A 20540-nucleotide genomic window follows, 5' to 3' on the forward strand; every position below is an offset into this window, starting at 1 on the left:
CCCAAAAATTTTGAGCGGCACTACAACTGCGCCTGTCACCTTGAGACAAGATATTAAGTCTCATTTGCCCAGTAATTTCACTAGCTACGGCGCCCTTCAGACCGAAACACAGTAATGCTTACACATTACTGCTTCACGGCAGAAATAGGCGCCGTTGTGGTTCCCATAATCTAGCCGGCATCCTGTGCAAAGGAGCCTCCCACTGGTAAAGGTTTAGTAGTATAAAACTTATTTTAATAATAGCAAAGCTAAAATATTAAAAATAATGCGTAATTTTTTGTTGAAGAGTAAAATATTCCTGTCTCAGCAGTTTCCGAATTTTGTTCCCATAGACATCTTAATAGTGCCTTATTATTAAGATTTCTATGGTTATAAGTATAGTAAAAATATAATATAAGTGAATAATACTTTGTCGGCCTATATTCGTCCAATAACGCTATCATAATTGGTTGTACACGGTTAGAAATAACTTCAATGTAATCTAGAGATACTAACAGTAATTTTTTTTAAATGTATTAAGTACCCAGGCGAATAAAAGTTTTGTTTATTTGTCCCGATGAATCTCTGAAACGGCTGGACCTATTTGACGAGAGATTTACTAGCCAGTGTGATATATGGAGTAACTTAGCTATTTGTAATATGATTATTCTCCTCACGCAAATTCCTCCAAACGTCCGTTTTATGTTACAGATATATTTTTAACTTTAATGAAAATATTTTAAGAATCCGATATAATCTTCACTGTATTGTTTTATGTCTTGCTAAATAATCTGCTAATTAATTGTGTGATCTTGCTCTGCTCGATGTCAAAACTCGGAAAATGCGTTTTCTTAGAGATGAGGCCTAGCTAGATCGCATTTTTTATACTTACATAAATTATCTTGTATATGTCGATAATTTTTGTAACAACCCTAGCCGCCACCTCAGAGATACTGATAGAATCATCGCGCTACGTAATTATTATGTATTACAGGGAATCTGTATATTTATTTATTTTGGCAATTTACAAATTACACTCTTTACATGCTTAAACTTAAAATATAATAATAATATGGATAAGAGTTAATTCAATTATAAGCTACCACAGCATTCATAAATTTTACTACGTTTATAAGACAGTAATTTTAACAATTTAAAAACTAAAATCTATATTTAATATTGTATAAATATATAATTTAAAATAAAAATGAAATATGAAAACAAGGATTCTAAGTCACGTGTGTAAATTAAGTATTTTATTTTTATATTGAGCAAGCGGAATGAATAAATCAATGTTCTGCGATTTGGCCAGTGAGTTTTATGACCTACAGAGCCTCGAAATTGTTGCGTTTTGACACGGGATTTCGGGAATCCTGTACATTATCTAGGCAATATACTTATAAAATAATATATATTTTTTATGGAAAAGGACAAACGAGATGGATGTGATCACCGTGGTAACAGTCACCATGGTAACAGTAGAGGAATCACAAGATCGTTGCTGACCTTTCTTCGAAAGCGTCATTCTTGGTGTACCTAGAGGGTAACCAGATTGATCAACGACCGACAGAAAGGCTTTCGCCATGGTCGGTCAGCAATCTTCTGGTATACCTAACACATAGATGAGCGGCTATAAATCCTTGTCATGTCAAGTCGCCGCGGTGGGCACTGCTTCCGTAGCGAGTCGCATCGATATCGTCGTGGTGACAATATAAAATTGGATTTCCGCAATTCTCTCGCTCGTAGAGGCAACTTTTTTATGGAAGAGGACAGCCGAGCGTACGGGTCACCTGCTGATGTGATCACCGCCGTATCTTGCAAAACCGGAGGAATCACAGGAGCGATGCCGGAATTTTATAAAGGTGTGCACGCCTTGTTTGAAGGTAACCATGTCATATTGCCCTGGAAACATCGCGCAAGGAAGCTCCACAGCTTAGTTGTACGTGGAAGAAAGTTCCTAAAAACCGCAATGTGGAGGAACGCCATACATCAAGATGGTGGAGATGATATCCTAATTTGTGGCATACGAAGGTGACTCAATTGGGTAGCGTTCGAACCTTACTAACGTCAAAGAATATGTAATTGCCAATGACAAGAAAAGTTCAAGTCTAATAAGTTACATGGAATTAAAACACCCACACATAGTTTTTTAAACGCTTTATTAATAAACGAAAAATTTACAATAACTGCAACTTCATACATAAATTATATCATTGCAACAAGCATTAACAACACAATATTTACACAATGAAAAATATATATAAGGGCCGATTCACACGCGTATGCTATCCCACGTGTTGACACAGCGTACGCGACTGAAAGCGACTTTTGCTACTTATTAAAATATTATCATTATTTATAATGCGGATACATTATAACATTAAATTGTAAATTTTAATAATATTGGTTACGCTAATATCAATTTATTTAGTAATTAATATCATTAAGACAAAAAAAATCACAATTCTAAGTATCAACTCAATATTCGTACCTATTAACTACGACTTAAGTTTCATTTTATATTATTAGCTGTAAATTATTACCCTATTAGAAACCTTCGGTTTATACATTCTCGTAACTGTACATATAAGACGTTACTTGTAAAAAAAAGATTAATCTATTCTGTATTTTGTCTTTTTCAAGTTATATTTTTGTTATGTCTAAGCAAATGCATAAATTTATATAAGGAGTAATTGATTGATTGAAGGTTCAGTAAATACGCTTCAGTAAGTAGCTTGCTGTATTTTATTTCAACAAATGTTACTTGCCAATTTCTAGACCAGAGATTACCAGTTTTTTTCTCGCAGCTAACTTTCAAAATAATACTGATTTCCGTAAACTGCCTGCTGTTACATTACTGCCATGTTCCCAGAATTCGTCATAACATTTGAAAGAAGGAAATTTTGATCGTTTAGTAAAAATAAAAAAGTAGTAAGTACATTTTGTTGTGTGCGACACGCATTGAACTTATCTATTAAGCAAATTTTTACAAGTTACAGTCGCAGACATTCTTGAAATATTTATTTTCTTTAGTTTTAAAACCCGATAAAAATTTTTTGGACCCCAACTTACACTTTGAGCACCCTTAAGTTTTTTCCCGCCAACGTAAACCGCCGCCGGTTAATCCCAGGGGCTTCTTCTACTATGGGAGTCCCCTCCAGTCCTACTTTGGGAGTCTCTGGTCTAGACGAACTATCCCATGAGAGAAAACGAAAAGAATAATCTACAAAATTTACCGCAGTGAATTTAGGAACGGAAAATGAATATTATTATAATATTTTACAGCTTTTGTCAAACCCTTGAGTTAAATTACTATCGCAACGTGTTCTACATTCCACGCCCTGTCTGTGGAGGTTCTGTTAAGAAGACAAATATTAGTCGAGCAGTAAATTCAAGTTCCAATTACCTACAGAATCTAGACTCTAGAGCGAAAAGAGGAAATGATATCAATCTAGCTGTTGATAACGGTGTGAAATGCGCTGAACAGAAAAAGTTATATTTTTGGTGACTGATTGCATTTTTCAAATAGGATCACATAAAAATTTATTAAACAAAAATTGTTATTTGACATCATATATATGATGTTAAATTCGGTCGCTTTTTTATCCGCTTGCTATCGTAGCGCCACCCGATGTTTTCGACATTTGATACACACAGATTTATCCATTCATAATACAAGTTATATTATTCATCAATAATCAATGTTTGTATTTAAAATTAATAAAAAATAGGTTAAATTAGTCAAAAGAATATCGATACAGTCAATCTAATACAATTTCTTCAACAGCAAATTTCAAACAAATGGAAAAAGAAACCGGCATTATACAAAAATTGTTGACATTAATTATTGTTTGTATTAAAAATCGCTCGACAGTCTGTTAGGGTTATAACTATGTATCACTCATATTACATCCTTTCATATACAATAAGTTGGATTGCTTCTCTTTTTGGAGCTACACTTATTTAGAGTAAAAACAGTCGGCTTCTCACAATGAAAAGAGTTAAGCCAGTCTCACATTCGCACATTTTAAGACAACCTATTCAACATGGACGCTAATCTACCGCACTATCGCTACATATATACATATTGTACACTAAAGTTATTTGTCTATATGCCCCACATCCTCGTTGGCTAAGATTGTTTCTAAACACATTATTATATCCAAATTTAATTAATACCAAAATTTGCGAACGATGCGCGACTCGAACCCGCGCCTCTCGGGTTCCGTCCGAGCGCTCTTGCCAACTGAGCCAACCGTCCGAGTGACGCATCGATCGTAAATCTTGCTATGTCTTGTTCCACTTTCAAGTTCTGGCTCCATGTACAGGCTCTATCTTATAGTTATCAGCTTATCAACTGTAAGTAAATCCAGTTATCAGGTTATCAACTTTAAGAACAATTTACGGTTGGTGTGTCACTCGGACGGTTGGCTCAGTTGGAAAGAGCGCACGGACGGAACCCGAGAGGCGCGTGTTCGACTCCCGCATTATTCTAGAAGTTTGGTACAAACGGAATTTGTATATTTAATCCCAGAAGTGAGAGATATCAAATAAAAATAACAAACATTATTATGTCGTTTTTTTAAACACACAAACGAACTGGTATCGTCATACCAAAACTGTTAACAGATTTTTTTTATGACATAATTAATATTATTTAAGTCGGAACAGAAACTCTGGTCTATCAATTGTTTGTAAATCCCGAACTGTGTCAACATATAAGAGTTTCATTTGTCCTCGGTAATTGGGATTCAGATAATTAGTATGTAAGTTTTAACGTCATCAAGTCCTTACATATTAATAATTCACACAATGCTGCCATACGTTTCGGGCAAGGCGATCACGTCGATTGAAATAATAAAATAGAAAAAATAATAAGTAAATTATAAATACACAGCACAGCTAGAAATAATCATTAAAAAATATTTTAAATATATCCGAAAGTCTCGTGCCAGAGTTTGGCGAGTCAATATCTCCTGAGGATGCCTCGTATAGAGGCGAAGCACGTGTCGAATTGTTTGAAGACGAATATTGGCGGAATTAACACTAAAGCAAACTCAAAAACATTTGGATAGTTATGGATTTTTGCAAACTAACGCCTACTTCAATAAATTATTTACATAAGAGCTATTCAACACAATATAATGCAGTGCATGCGGTACACATTGCCACTTTACGCTATAGTTGTACATAGTCATGAGTTCATTTTCCTGTATGTATGTGCTGCAGATAGGTAGACCTTCGTTGTCAAACAAAATAATCCACGCAGCTAAAATGCGCCGCGTGCTCGTGGTGGGACAGCAGCTTTATAGTCCGACAACTGCGTGCGCGACCATCCCACGGGGTGACAGACGGTGACGGGGACGGGGTACTAAGATTATAAGCGGGTAGCTTTTTTTTTTTTGGATTTTATGGCCTGGTAACGAGACCTTTAGGCCATGTCTTCAGCGGGTGTCGTTGCGGGGATGGGCAACGTGCAAAGTTGTCGGACTATAAAGCCGCTGTCACACCGATGCCACTTTAAGACATGAGATGTTAAGTCTGGTTAGCCCACATATTTCACATTGGTACTAGACGACAGAAAAGGCTGTGCGGTACCTAGGGGGTATCCTGACCAAAAATCCTGGGTTCTTTCGAAAACTAAACTAGAGATTTTCTACCTAAACCCTTAGATCATTTATACGCCTAGATAGACTGTGGCAGCTGTGAAAACGTCGAAATAAATTGAGGTTTACATTCCATCACAATTTTCAGCAATGCAATTTCAACACTAGCACAAAGTGTGAGACATATCGTAGAAAAAACTTGTCATGCACTCTAGAGCAATAAGCCTGACATGTTGTCATGTGTGCATGTGCATGCATGCGACAACTAATCAAAACTCGCGATACGTATGTCACTATGTTTCAGTGTGCGTGCGTTGCTGAAAATAGAGTCTAACAGTTCGCCGCTATTTTTTTCGAATTGTTCACAGCTGTCGCAGCCTATCTAGACGTATAAATGATCTAAGCCTAATAAATTGACATTATTTCGCATATAAGTTAGTTCCGTGTAAACATACATTTATACCACTGAACATCACAAGGTATCCCACATCCTATTAATATATATATTTAAATACGAATACAGGATATTGGTATATTTAAAACCCTAATATATACTAAGTAATTGAGATATGTTTGAATTACAGACATCTATGTGAGTATAATATTATTATAAAATTTAGAAGTAAATATTTGGTAGAGTGAAAAAAAATAACGGATGAAAACTATGACAATGAAGAATAAGAAAATAAAAAAAAATCATTGGTATTAAATGAAGGTCTTATTAAAACCTATTTAAGTATTATAAATTTCATAGTACGGACATATGTATAATTACATGATAAAAATAATATACCTGTCCATAGAAAAAATTCATTTAATGGCATTGAAGTGAAAAATCGAGCTTGAGCAAATAAATAAGTCATCAATTTAATATACAGATAAACTAGGCATAAATTTATACCTGAGAATAAACAATGAAAATGCAAAATGTTGACTATATCTCTGACAACACTTTCAATACAATGATAATTCTGACTTTTTCCGAATGTCAGGCAGCCTTGCAAATAAACGCGGGAAACATAATACGTCCGAATAAACCAATCATAGGCAACATGTCTATTTGTAAACATTTTGCATATTCTTGGTTTATACTCAGGTATAACTTTATACCCAGTTTATTTGTAAGGCCGTAAAAATCTACATTTAAAATTAAAATAAATTAAAATCATTAAATCTCGGAATACATTTAAACTAAACATTAATAAATATGAGAAACGCCATAAAAATAAATATACATATGTTTTTTATCTAATTCTATTTACAAAAGTTTCTATTTTACATGAAAATTACTTTTTGTGGAGTGATCATTTGGTGTCGAAACACAAGTGGTCTTATGTGAACATGGGTCACATGTAGGGTTACCATACGTCCGGATTAATCCGGATATGTCCGGACTTTTTAGTTTTTATGATTTTGATCCAGCTCTCAAACTTTTACTAACCGGATTTAATTTTTAATTACATATATGGAATATATGTAATAAAACTGCAAACTCATATCAAATATTTCTTTAATCTCTACGAGAACCGAAATTTAACCGATATAAACTAAAAAATTCGGGCCTGTCATCGAAATGTCAAGCTTTTTGTCATGACTTTTCAAATTACTATGACAACCCTAGTCACCTGAAAGGCCGTGCCATGATGGATGGATCAGCTGTTTATGAATATAGAACAGTAATTGGCCTCTGTTTAAGCTGCAAGCAAGCGTTAGTGGGCAATAAGTTCCCAAATTGAGACTGATTTGAATGTATTCCCTTAATACATTCAAAACCCACATGGGCATGGCATCGCCACGTGATAACATAAGCTATAAAACAGTTTTTCAATTTGAAATAAAATTTTAAAATATTGCATTCTTTAGTTGTTATGCGGTAGGAATTGCGGAAAATATCGGGAAAAATTACTATTAAATCCTATTCCAGCTGTTGTTGTTTTTTAAATAAAAAAAAAGTGTAAAGAGGTTACTGTTATTTTAATAATCATACCTATCTGCAGACCATTATGAGAAATAGAGAACAAATAAACGGCATTTTTTTAAGGGTAGGTTAACATACTATGTTTTAAGGTGACGCAATCACAGCGTTGCTCAGAATATTGAGTTTACTGAGAACTTGAATAGCTGCACTGTAATGTTGCTGGTATGGCGTATTACCAACCATTAGGTGAACGTCTTGATCTTTCACCACTCATCATAATATAGAAGCCACAATATTTCAAGTTTAACTAACAGTTAGCTTTTACAATGAGTGCTTTAAAAATGAAATTATCTTCTTCTTATCATAAATATATACAATTAATTCGGCTAAATAATGCCTGAATTCAAAATGGCTCGTATTGTAACAGAGTTCCAACTTCTGTAAGGCAACTTGTTTTTCGAATACTATGGTCACCCCACAAAAACAATTATTAGGTTCTAAATAATAAAGTTTGAATTATTTTAGTAAAAATACATTACATACAGGCAGATATTTTTTATAATTCACGTTAAAATATTAAGTCTATTTAAAGTAAGTCGTAAGATATATAAGGTTTGAATTTCTAAGAGTGTCTTAAGTCGAAATCATTGTTTGAGAATGTCTCTTACGGTGATTGCGATCTAAGACAGTATCTTGAACATCCATCATCTATTTATCTTGGCAATATTTTACAACATTCATCACTTGTAAAATATTTTGTAAACATCTTCTAGCTTTCAAATAATCAAATTTATATTACGAGGAAAACTGCCTTTTTGCGTGAGTCTTATGGTTTCTGAAAAACAAAATGTGTTTTAGTCATTAACTGTGTTTTAAAGTTATTAGATTTCTTTTTGCGCGGGACTAAAGTTTTACAACTGCATGTGTGATTATAGAATTAAAAACTTTATATTCATAAATAATTGGACTAAAAAAAATAAAACATGATGCTTATTTTAATAATTTAAAAGATATATTACAGTCTATGTATGTCTGGAAGAGAACATTATAATTAATTAAACTGTTTATTTTATTATTTACATTACATTATTACATTTTATGGATACAAATAAAAGACTTTTATGTATGTGAAAATGATGCTGTCCATAAGAGCACCAAATTTGCAGTTTTGAAATCATTGAACTCTGAACAATTGAACACCGCAAAATATTTACTGAATTTAATTGTAATATCTTAAATAAGCCACAATTTAAATCCTAACACACTAGGTTTCATTGTTTTTCGATTTCTACAATTCTTTATTCTAAAAGGTTCACATGCAAATTAGATGAGAATCAAAATAATCTCAAGTCAAAGTTATTTGCAACAACGTGTCTGCTTTTATTTTTAATGATACGAGATTTATCCAGCTAGTGGTTTTTAATTTATTTCTAATATGTCATTTTACCATATTAATTAATGGTCCTTCGAGCCGGATCGGTGACGTTAAAATGTATTTAAACCTGGTTGTCTTCTATCTTGTCAGCTTTCCTGTACAGCGGATTCTTGTCCTTGATGGGGAAGGGATGGGCTTCTGTGTTGAACACCCACTCGTCCAGTGACAGCAGCGAGTCATCCGCGAATATCAGGTATAAGTACTGAAAGAACACATTACAATCAAATCAGTAATATAGAATTTGAAGCTTTGAACTACATTTAGATAGAGAAGAACTTAAAACTAAACCGATATTATAATTTTATAAACAAAATAATTTCAATAATTGTTTACGTTTATTAGCCATGTCAAACAAGTGCCAGAATGTTTGATAATTGGTGGATTACTAAATTCAGTACTAAACGATTAAGAGAGGATATTTTTCTATGCTATTAATGAAAATAAAAATTTATATGTTATTATTTATGTATTAGTCGAATAACGAGCTATGGGCTGGGCCCTCTCTAGTTATTATAAACATGGCACAGAAGGGGGATATATGGAGTAAGCTGGAGGAAGCCTAAACCCAGATTGGGGTTCCAATAACATAGCTTTTAATGTATTTGAAAATGGTTGGAATGAATAAAGGTTTATTATTTATTTATTTATAACTGTATTAACCTTGAGTGTTTCGGCGAGGAAGTAGCTCTGCTGCACGTCGTCACCTTGCGGCTTGCTGTGGTACACGTTCATGAGCCCCGTGTACCCGCCCTCGACTCGGCAATGCTTCTCGAGGGCCTTGAAATAAATGAAATATTATAAAAAAATTGTTACAGAAACACCATACCAAAATTTAGCTTCACGGCGGGCAAAACAGTAGAGACAATATGAATAATATTTTGGTTGTTGAACATTGACGTACAATAAACAACAAAACTCACAATCTCGCTCTCACAATTGTGTCAAGCAAAACTCGACCTACACTTCTATCAGGCAGAGTTTTCGTTTTGGTGTGTTTTGACCGCGCTTTGAATACAACGCCACGCAATGACAGTGTTCAGTGAAAAACTGTCCAAACAACAGAATATCCAAACTTAAAAAGGATGGAGTGTCAAATTTCAAGTAAGTGCCCCTTTAAATAAACAAAATTATGCATCTAACTTAACGTTTTAAATCATTACGCTTAATAATAACATTTCAATTGCTAATAGTTATTTATGCAACTGTTGTGTAATAAGGGGTATTAAAACACGAATGTGGGTTTATAATAGCATCACATGAGTGTTTTAATACCTAATTATCAACAGTTGAATACAAGACTTTATCTGCACCCAAAATTTGAATCCTCTATAAAAGATTCTGAAACAGTTAGCTTACTGCTAATATTTAAAAAGCCAGTCCTAGTAAACCATTACATCATCCAATCGAGTGTTGTAATATTGTACTGAATTTCATTACAACACTAGTTTGGATGATGTAATGGTTATTAGGACATTGGGTGTTGTAATGTCGGCAATAAGCTAACTGTTTTAGAATCTTTAATAGAGGATTTAAAGCATGGATAAAAATAAAACAAAATACAACGCCGAGGTCGTTTCTTTCGCATATTTCGCACAATAATCAATGAGGTTCTTAGTAGCGCATACAAAAGACTTTAAACATTACTGAAACGAAATAAGATTTAATTTGAATAAATGTTTTGATGTTATCAAAGTTAATAGAGTATGCAATGTACCTGCACCGCCTCCCAGGCCCAGTCGCGATACTTCTGCTCCTTGGTCAGTCGCCACATGATGAAGTAGCTTTCGAAGGTCTCTGGTCGCAGTAGGTACATCTTTTCGTTGCTCTTCATGGCGCGAGCTTCCACTGCGCCCGAGAACCTGACACAACATTCATTGTATACAAATTTCTCGCAGCTAGCTTTCTTAATTAGATGCACTCATACGTTAGGAAACTGTTGCGAGATTCAGTTTAAGTATCAATGGCAAAAATTAAAAGTGCCACAAACTTGAACCAGAAGTTTGGCAAAAGAGAATAGATTTCTGATATAACCCAAAATAACACCCAGATTTCAATTGAGAAGATGGGCTAAAATAATCTAACACCTGAGATCCAATAATCTCTAAATTAAAACCCAAAACCAAACATACTAAAAAAGACGAAACGTCGTGTTAGCTAAAATAATAAAAAAATTATAACTATTACGCAAAATGTAATGAAAAACTCAAATACAATTACACGCATTTTAATCCTTTAAAAAGTGTTTTATTAAAATTAACCTTACACTAAATTACTAGTTCCATTTAATACCGCAAAGTGACGCAGACTTAGGCGGGAAGTGGTATTCTTGGAGAAGGCTTTTCACAGACAGTGGATGTAATATAATCATTGAGTATGCCAGAACACACTAAAGGTTGTAACGCTGAATAATATTCTGCATGTTCGTGAGATGATTACCGTCCATCCCCCATCCTATCCATTTATTGTTCCGACATATTTCCCTGGAAACCGTTACTTAGTAGTCATCGTTTACCGTGTAATCGCGTTAATATTAAAGTTGCGATTCCGTGTTATTTTTTTTTAATAATGACTTATCCGCGTTCACCAGTTTCGTTCACATAAAAAAGGATTCTTTATTCATCGCCAAATACGAGAAATGGCGATTGTTTCAGACATGTGTTCAAGAAAGGCAGAAAAGAAATTTGGGATTTAATTATTTTACACTAGGTTAAAATGATAGGTGAAAAATTATAATATTTTCATCATTTTAACCTAGTGTAAAATGTTAAACTTGAAGTATTGTTTAAATTTATCCACAGACTTATGATTATGTTCACAGCACTATCGCATTCCTGAACACTGCATTAAACTCGCGCGTAATCTGTAGATAAAGGCAGAAGTGAGGCAGCGAGATCCGGTTACAACTGGTGTCGATTGGAACAAGGGATAAGAGTACACACCTGAACGCTTCGGGACCCAGCTTGGTGTCTGATCGGTCGTAGCTCTCATGGCACGTGTGGGTCAGTTTGCGGGCCACATCCATGTATCGTTCCGACACCGAGTTGTCTAGCGATGTCGAAGCCAGTGCAAACATACCACCTGAAAGACAAAAAAGGTAAAATTAACAATGATCACAGATTATATCTTGATATTTTTTTATGACAATAAGGGTGAAGCGAGCAGGACTTTCAGCTAATGGTAATTGCTACGCTCTGCCCATTACAATGCAGTGCCAGGATTCTTAAAAACCTAAAAATTTTAAGATGTTAAGTCTCATTTACCCAGTAATTTCACTAGCTACAGCGCCCTTCAGACAGAAACACAATAAAGCTTACACATTACCACTTCAAGGCACAAAAAAGCGCCGTTGTGGTACCCATAATTTAGCCGGCATCCTGTGCAAAGGAGCCTCCCATTGGTAAATACCCTTAGTCGCCTCTTATGACACCCTTGGACCTGGGACTTACCTATTCTTTTCATGCCCACAGAAAGACATTTATTTTGGATATTTGCATTATAATATTAAAAAAGTTTTTAAAAGAGCAATACGTAAGTTTTTGCCTCTTCTTCCTCAACATAAGCTACATTACAGATCGGTGGTAAGTAATGTAAAAAATATCAGAAGGGTGTTTTATGAAGCTACAATCATAAACATATTTGACTTTTAATATGTATCGTTAGAACATCATACATCAGTACTTATATCCACTATATATACTTACATCAGTACTATTAAAATTACAACGGAAACTTTATCGGTACAAAAGACCAGGGATAGACACACGCCATTTCTGCAGCATCGTTTATGTCAAAAAACATACCCGCAAAGCACGACAGGTGGTCCATCTTCTCTTCAAAGATCCTGCCATACTTGACCTCCGCCAGGTACGAGAGGCCAGATTGAGACACTCGCAGCATCTTCTCCAACGCTGCCTGCATCGCTTCGTCGAACATGGCCCGCGCTTGCTCGTCCTCTCCGTTGGTGACCAGCCACGCTTTCAATAGGTACTCATAGAAGGAGTCGCCAAGAGCGCCTAATGACATGTGCCCTGTAACATGGATTGGGGCCATAAATACACACACACACACACACGATTAACGGCCGTTTCCAATATACTATCTATTGACAGAGATTAAATACTAACTTCTATTAATTAGCTGTCAATAATCTGAAGCTGTCCCAATATACCCGATATGTCATTCTTATCACCTCATATTGGGACGCGTGAATTGCAATTTCCATACAAACTTCTATCGCTGGTAAGCTATACGTCCTCCCAATGACAGACCGTCGTGAGTTACCGTCGATAAGTTAATTGGGACAGAAAAGTCGACGATAGTTACGATTTTTATCTCACATATATAGATAGGCCATAACCGGAGATAGACTGAATATTGGGAACGGCCTTTACACGGCCGCTAAGCAATCTTGGGAAGACAAAATTATTGAGTGACAAGCCGGACGCCGCTGTCTAAGTTAAATTAGATGCGCCGAGCGGTCCGCGTCGTCAATCTTATTTTATATAAACAATTTGTTATGTTTTTAAAGTGATAAACCTCACTTCTAGGATTAATACACAAATAAAATTTCAAAACAAAACTGTTCGAGTTAGAGTAGTTTGGTAGGCTCAGTTGGGAAAGCACTGGCACGGAACGCCAGAAATCGTGGGTTCGACCCCCGCATCGTTCATAAAATTTTATTTACTTATTTTATACACCAACGTCTGAAAACTATACATTTTTAATTAAATCATAAGAAAAATGTACGGAACCACCAGTGGGCTACTCCGACTCGCGCTGGTCCGGTTTTTTATTTATTTATATGATTGCCAAATATCACCTCCTGGAGTGTCGTTAGTGTGTCACCATCATGTCATACTGTTATACATTTTAAACAATAGATAAATTTCTTGTATTGCATTGAGCCAAAAATGATATTAAGAGATAAAACATACTAACTTTGCCCCCATTGTCCCGTCCTGGGGTTGATGTAGTTCGGATATAGGCCGTCCGGTTTCTGGATGTTGTTGAATACTTCTCGAATACGATTCGCCTTCTGTCTGTAAACTGAATAGTTCAAAACAATTATGTACTATGTATAGAAGTACGCATAGAAAATAAACAGAATAAAGATAACAACTTTATAAATTGACTGGGATCCCTGTGGTTTAACGGACAAATTTTGGCCAGTTCTTGTAAGGGTATTTGTTTTTTTTTTAATGAAAAAAGGGACGACACGAGCATGACGTTCAGCTGATGGAAATCGATACGCCCTGCCCATTACAATGCAGTGCCGCTCAGGATTCTTTAAAAACTAAAAAAATTGTGCGGCACAACAATTACGCTCGTCACCTTGAGACATAAGATGTTAAGGCTCATATGCCCAGTAATTTCACTAGCTACGGCGCCCTTCAGACCGACACACAGTAATGTTTACAGATTACTGCTTCACGGCAGAAATAGACACCGTTGTGGTACCCATAATCTAGCCGGCATCCTGTGCAGAGGAGCCTCCCACTGGTAATTGGTAATCCCCCACAAGATAGGCCGACGATCTGTTCAAGATCGCCGGAATACGTTGGATGAGGGCAGCGCAGGATCGATCATCGTGGAGAGCTTTGGGGGAGGTCTTTGTCCCGCAGTGGACGTCTACCGGCTGATGATGGTAAATATTCACCTTCGTTCCCCGTGACGTCACTCAGGTAGTTGAACTCCAAATGTAAGGTGCCCACTTCTGCGAGAATGCTGTTTGCGCCGGCCCAGTGGTACTGCCGGCTCGCCTGAAACATTTCAATTATTTCATTTATTTACGTCCCACAGCTCTTATCAACTTCAAATCTTGATATGTTTTTGTTTAACTCTCGGGTTGTGGCTACATCTACAATCTGTCAAGTCAATTTCCTAATATGCAATTATTGGGGTTGAGCAGGTTATCAACTGTAAAGTAGATACTGTAGATTTGCGAACCACACGTCACTTGGACGGTTGGCTCAGCTGGTAAGAGCGCTCGGACGGAACCCGAGAGGCGCGGGTTTGAGTACCGCATCATCATATATTTTGGTACAAATTGAATCTGTATATTTAATCCCAGAAGTGAGTCGAAATAACAATCTATCAATATTATTATATTATTCGTTTCGCAACAACATAGTGCGTAGCTACACTCCTACTGTATATATTTCGCTAACCGCTCAAGATCCGTGCCGGGGCTATACTATAACCTTAGTAACATAATATTACAATACACAGTGTCAACCGCGTTCTGACATTACCATTTATATTATTATAATAAGAACGATTTTAGGACGAGGACTAATGTGGTATATTATTACTACAGCAAGGTACATTCTTAAATCAATAAAACTAATTTCCTGGCCACGGACTAGTAAAAAAAGAAGGACTCCGCACCGTTATATTAGCAAGTGAAGCACCTTTATGCTAGTGCGTGTGCGGTTACGGGGTATACCAGTTCTCTCTGCTATAACTGCATAACAATGCATGTTGGAGGCGTTAAACAATTTTTTCTCCCTTTAATAATCATATATCCACAAATACTTTTATATTATTGTTTTAACAGTTTTTCACAACGCACGACGGCATTTTTAAAATATTTTAATGCAACGCAAACTGATCTGTCACAGACGATGGCAAATCTCATAATGGCGGCCGATCGGCTTGTATTAGTGTAAGCGTATGCGTGGGGCTATGTATTTACACGTTGACTGGCTTATTTTAGTGCCTCACTGTTATGAAAGGTGACATTCGTCACTCGTCCGTGTTCCTGGCTTGACTTTTATCCTGTTATATTTTTTGTTGTTATTATTACAACTTTGATTTTTCACCGTTACTTTTCCGTCCGAGTTACAGTTCTGTACCTCAAAAGGAAAAACGGCGCCCTTATATGATCACTTTGTTGTCCGTCTGTACGTCTGTCTGTAAAGAATTTTTATCTCAGGAACACTTAGAGTTATCTAGTTAAAATTGTATATATACGATATAGATACAAGTCTACTCAAGTCTCTTGAAGCTGCGAAAAAGTCAAATTTTAAGTTAACGTAAAAAACATACGGCCACATATGCCGCAAAAGCGTATATATCAACACTGTCCAGGAACAAATAAAGTTTGAAAACAAAATTTTATGAACGATGCGGGACTCGAACCCACGACCTCTGGCGTTCCGTGCCAGAGCTCCGCCAACTGAGCTAACCGTTCGAGTATCGTCATAAAATCTTGTATGCTTTGTTCAACTCTCAGGTTGTGGCTTCATTTACAGGATCTACTTAACAGTTGATAACCTGCTCAACCCCAATGTTTGCATATTAGGAGATTGACTTTAGATGTCGCTCTTGTAAATCTAAACAATTTGTAATGTTTTTAAAGTGATAACCCTCACTTCGAAGGGGGTTCGTGGGTTTGAAGCCCGCATCGTTCATAAAATTTTGTTTTCAAATTTTATTTGTGTATTAGAACTAGAAGTGAGGGTTATCACTTTGAAAACATAACGGACTGTAATGGAAATCAAACTTAATAATAGGCTATCTTTAGTTGATCTAGAACTATGAATACTTTCTTATACCACAAGTATAGGGAAAATTTCAAAAACTATACACTAATTGTAATTAAATCATAAAACACAGGGTCTTAATGCCAGGAACGGCGGTCTAAATTTTGAATTAAGTTAAACGTGTCATGTGGGGTATCGAATGAAAAACCTTCATTGGCACAAGCCTAAACAGATTTTCAATTATTTTTACCATAAGTTTTCGATTAATGACGAAGAATGAATACAACGTTTTTATAAGTGTTGGTAGGTACTTATTATATATACGGACCCTTCGGTTGGCGAGTCCGACTCGCACTAGTCCAGTTTTTTTCTTTGAAATTAACATTAAATGACAAACTGGAATCTGGTGCTAAACAAATACAAACAGTTCGTAATTTTTGAGTCAATTCAAAAATCTTCGTATCGGTCGCACATCGTACAATCAAAAGATATTCAAATTATTCCACTGCCTAAAAGACAAGAAAACAGGCATCAGTCATTATTGAAAAAGTTATTCATTCGCTTAATACTATCGACAAAATTGATTCATAACCCACTTTGCTGATATTTTTAACAAATCATAAAAGCAGGTTTATATTTGCACGAAAAAGCTTGTATGACAATTGTTGGATTGTTAGTTTATAATAAAATGATGACAGTTACTTATGAAATGTATGTTCAAGCGAATTTGGACCTACTTGTTATGACAAGAAAAATGAAATTAATTTGGGTCACGATTCAATTTGTCGATAGTACTAAGAAGTACAAAAAATTACATTAATTCATTTCAAAGATACGTGTTTTAACACCATTTACCACCACTTCGGAAAAGTTAAGTTTTGTTAAAACTTAATTGCCACTCATTTAAATTAAAATTTACAATTTCAGCATTTAATACGTACGCATAATGTATGCAAAATGATGCTCCCTTCACGAGCATAACCAATGAGCAAGCCAATCGCTTCCCACCCCACTATGCAAATAAAACCTTTGACTATAAAAACTTTTTAACTTTTTTTTTATGGAAAAGGAGGCCAAACGGGTGTAAGGGTCACCCGGTGAACACCGCCGCCCATATTGTCTTGCAGCACCAAATTGAAATTACACTTGCTAAGCTTACACTCAGCTTAGTTTTACGTAAGTTAAGTCTGAGCAAAGTCTAAGTACGCTCTATAGATCTCATCCTAGGTTTAACTTAATAAATAATAAACATCTAAATGTTTTGAATTGTCTTCTTTAGTGTTAATTCCGTCAATATTTGTCTTTAAACAATTAAACACGTGATTCGCCTCTACACGAGGCATTCTCAGGAGATGTTGACTCGCCAAACTCTGGCATGAGACTCGACTTAAGTCGAGTGAATTAACACTAAAGAAAACTCTAAGCATTTGGATAATCATGGATTTCCGCAAAGTAACGCCTACTTCAATAAATAAAAAAATAAACATTAAAACGTATATTATTGTTTGTACTTTCAGTTTAATCCCTTTAAATGTCTTTGATGTTTATAATTGATTAAAGGCCGTTCCCAATATACTATCTACAGACAGAGATAAATTACTACCTTCTACTGTCAGTAATTAGCTGCCAATAATCTGAAGCTGTCCCAATATACCCGATAAGTCATTATTATCGCCAGTTCACTGTTGCAATTTCCATACATACTTCTATCCCTGGTAAGCTATACGTCGTCCCATTGACAGACAGCGTGTACGGATAAAAAGAGTCACCGTCGATAAGTTTATTGGGACAGAAAAGTCGACGAAAAGTCGACAACGAGATAGACTGAATATTGGGTATGGCCGTTAATGAATATGCCTCAGTGCCGTCTCCATTTGGTTAGATGATTCATGTCGTCATATCTCCTACGGAATGAATCGAGACGCTCGAATACGAGCACATAATGGTTTCGCAATAACTGAACTCGGCAAGGGTCAGAACGGGCAGGCGGCAGCTAATTAGAAATGTATTCGGAATGATAACGAGGGGTGTTCGGCCGCCTTTGATGTGATAACTCCATCGGATTGGGCAACTCCGCCTTCGGGACCCTACATCAATATGAAGCTCGGCGATTCATTAACGAGCTGATATCGGCTATCGGACTTTGCGTTCATTATTCAAAATCAAAGATTAAGGGCAATGATTTTGTGCCGCGTAAGTTGGATGAACTTTACAAAAAAATACTTTAAATAATTACGTACTGAATTTACAACTGATGGGGTTTCGACGTATAATTATTAAGACCGTACATTTTCTAAAAAGACATTCAATAGCTATTCTTTTATTAGGATTGTTTTATGATACTGATAAGCCTTTCCCATTACAATGGAGTGCCACTCAGGAATCTTGAAAAATCCCAATATTCCGAGCGGCACTACAAATGCGCTCGTCACCTTGAGACAAGATGTTAAGTCTCAATTGCTCAGTAATTTCACTAGCTACGGCTCCCTTCAGACCGAAACACAATAAACTATACTAATATTATAAAGCTGCAGTGTTTGTTTGTTTGTTTGAACGCGCTAATCTCTGGTACTACTGGTCCGATTTGAATGATTCTTTCAGTAGTTTGGGTAGTCCATTTATCGAGGAAGGCTATAGGCTATGGTTTTTTTTTCAAAATTAGGGATCCGTAATAAAATTGCTGTTTTGTAACACAAGGTGTAAAATCGAAAACCTATTTTTGCGTGCGCTGCAAAAACTATTGACAATAGAACAAAATGATGTACAGGCTATAATATAGGCAATATTTTATTACTTATAAAACTATCGCGTGAATTATACTTTATATGGCAAAACAACGTTTGCCGGGTAAGCTAGTGCTTACATATTACTGTTTCACGGCAGACATAGGCGCCGTTGTGGTACCCATAATCTAGCCGGCATCCTATGCAAAGGAGCCTCCCACTGTGTGAGCCTATTTTACATAGGAGGGATATTTAAGTGTTTTTGAAAGGAATTTCCAGTGACGTTCAAACAAGGCAATTTTTATAGTGTACGTTACCTTTTGGCGCCAGAACATACATACCTCCATTAAAGAATTTCAGAATAAATTAATATGAAATTCATGGACTTACAATGAACTACCTGCTAGCGTAAAGCCAGATAAAGAGTGCGAGAGAGAAGAACGTCTCTTACGGAGATACACGTAAGTGAATCCATTGCTACATTACTGCATTGTACCGATTTTGGCATCGAATGGTAAAAATCAGCCACGCTTCGTATAATCTCCTTAGTATTTTGAATATTAAACCACTAGATAACGGAGACATTGACAAATCAAAATTGGTAACGCATTATCGGGCTGTCAGGTCGTCTATATGCTAGTATATTCTTTGATACAATCAGTTTAGTGTAAAAACTCACACGGTCATTCGTATGTTGTGATTTTTTTTTAATGAAAATAAGGGACGAGATGAGCAGGATGTACAGCTGATGGTAATTGATACGATTACCTGCCCATTATAATGCAGTGCCGCTCATGATTCTTGAAAAACCCTAAAATTCGGAGCGGTACTACAATTGCGCTATAAGTTGTCAAGTCTCATTTGCCCAGTAATTTCACTGGCTCCCTTCAGACCGAAACACAGTAATGCTTACACATTAATGCTTCACGGCAGAAGTAGACGCCATTGTGGTACCCATAATCTAGCCGGAATCCTGTGCAATGGAGCCTCCCACTGGTAATGGAGTTATGTGGAGTGGAGACCTCACCTTGTTGGACGGGTTGATGAGCGCATAGGGTATGCCAGTAGGTGTCTCGAAGGCTGGCAGCAGGGCATCAGCGACCTCTACAGCCTTGTCTCTGAACATCGAGTCTCCGGTCAGCGCGTAACACGACAGAAGCCCGCCCACGAAACGAATAGTAGTCTCGAAGACAGACAGCTCGGAATCCTGAAAATATACAAAGAATTATCAACACCAAGTCAAAGTCGAATAAACTTAACTTAATTGGGCTTAAACTGAGCTCTTTTGAATCGTCATTATAAATATTTCTTTTAAATTACTGAATCTACCATAATATGTTTCGAAAAAGTATAGCGAGCTATATTGATAAGAACATACAAGAAACTCAATGGCCA

At 36.1% G+C, this 20540-nt stretch overlaps 1 protein-coding gene across 3 annotated transcripts in view; it reads right to left on the reverse strand.

Moving 5' to 3' along the window:
• Positions 1–2121: 2121 nt before the first annotated feature.
• Positions 2122–20540, reverse strand: part of LOC126968698 (mannosyl-oligosaccharide alpha-1,2-mannosidase IA-like) — a 139551-nt gene continuing 121132 nt past the window's right edge. For 2 of the 3 annotated variants that reach the window (XM_050813770.1, XM_050813790.1), the window contains exons 3-11: positions 20173–20352; positions 14595–14697; positions 13877–13984; positions 12739–12966; positions 11878–12016; positions 10653–10797; positions 9599–9715; positions 9006–9140; positions 2122–8338 (exon numbers count right to left, since the gene is read on the reverse strand). In XM_050813770.1, the coding sequence (XP_050669727.1) occupies positions 8330–8338; positions 9006–9140; positions 9599–9715; positions 10653–10797; positions 11878–12016; positions 12739–12966; positions 13877–13984; positions 14595–14697; positions 20173–20352 (1164 nt within the window). In that variant the 3' untranslated portion in view covers positions 2122–8329. Of the gene's footprint in view, positions 8339–8950; positions 9141–9598; positions 9716–10652; positions 10798–11877; positions 12017–12738; positions 12967–13876; positions 13985–14594; positions 14698–20172; positions 20353–20540 lie in introns of all 3 variants that reach the window. The other variant, XM_050813780.1, reaches the window with a different exon arrangement.

This window comes from Leptidea sinapis, chromosome 1, assembly GCF_905404315.1.
Source record: "Leptidea sinapis chromosome 1, ilLepSina1.1, whole genome shotgun sequence".
Classification (NCBI taxonomy): Eukaryota; Metazoa; Arthropoda; class Insecta; order Lepidoptera; family Pieridae; genus Leptidea; species Leptidea sinapis.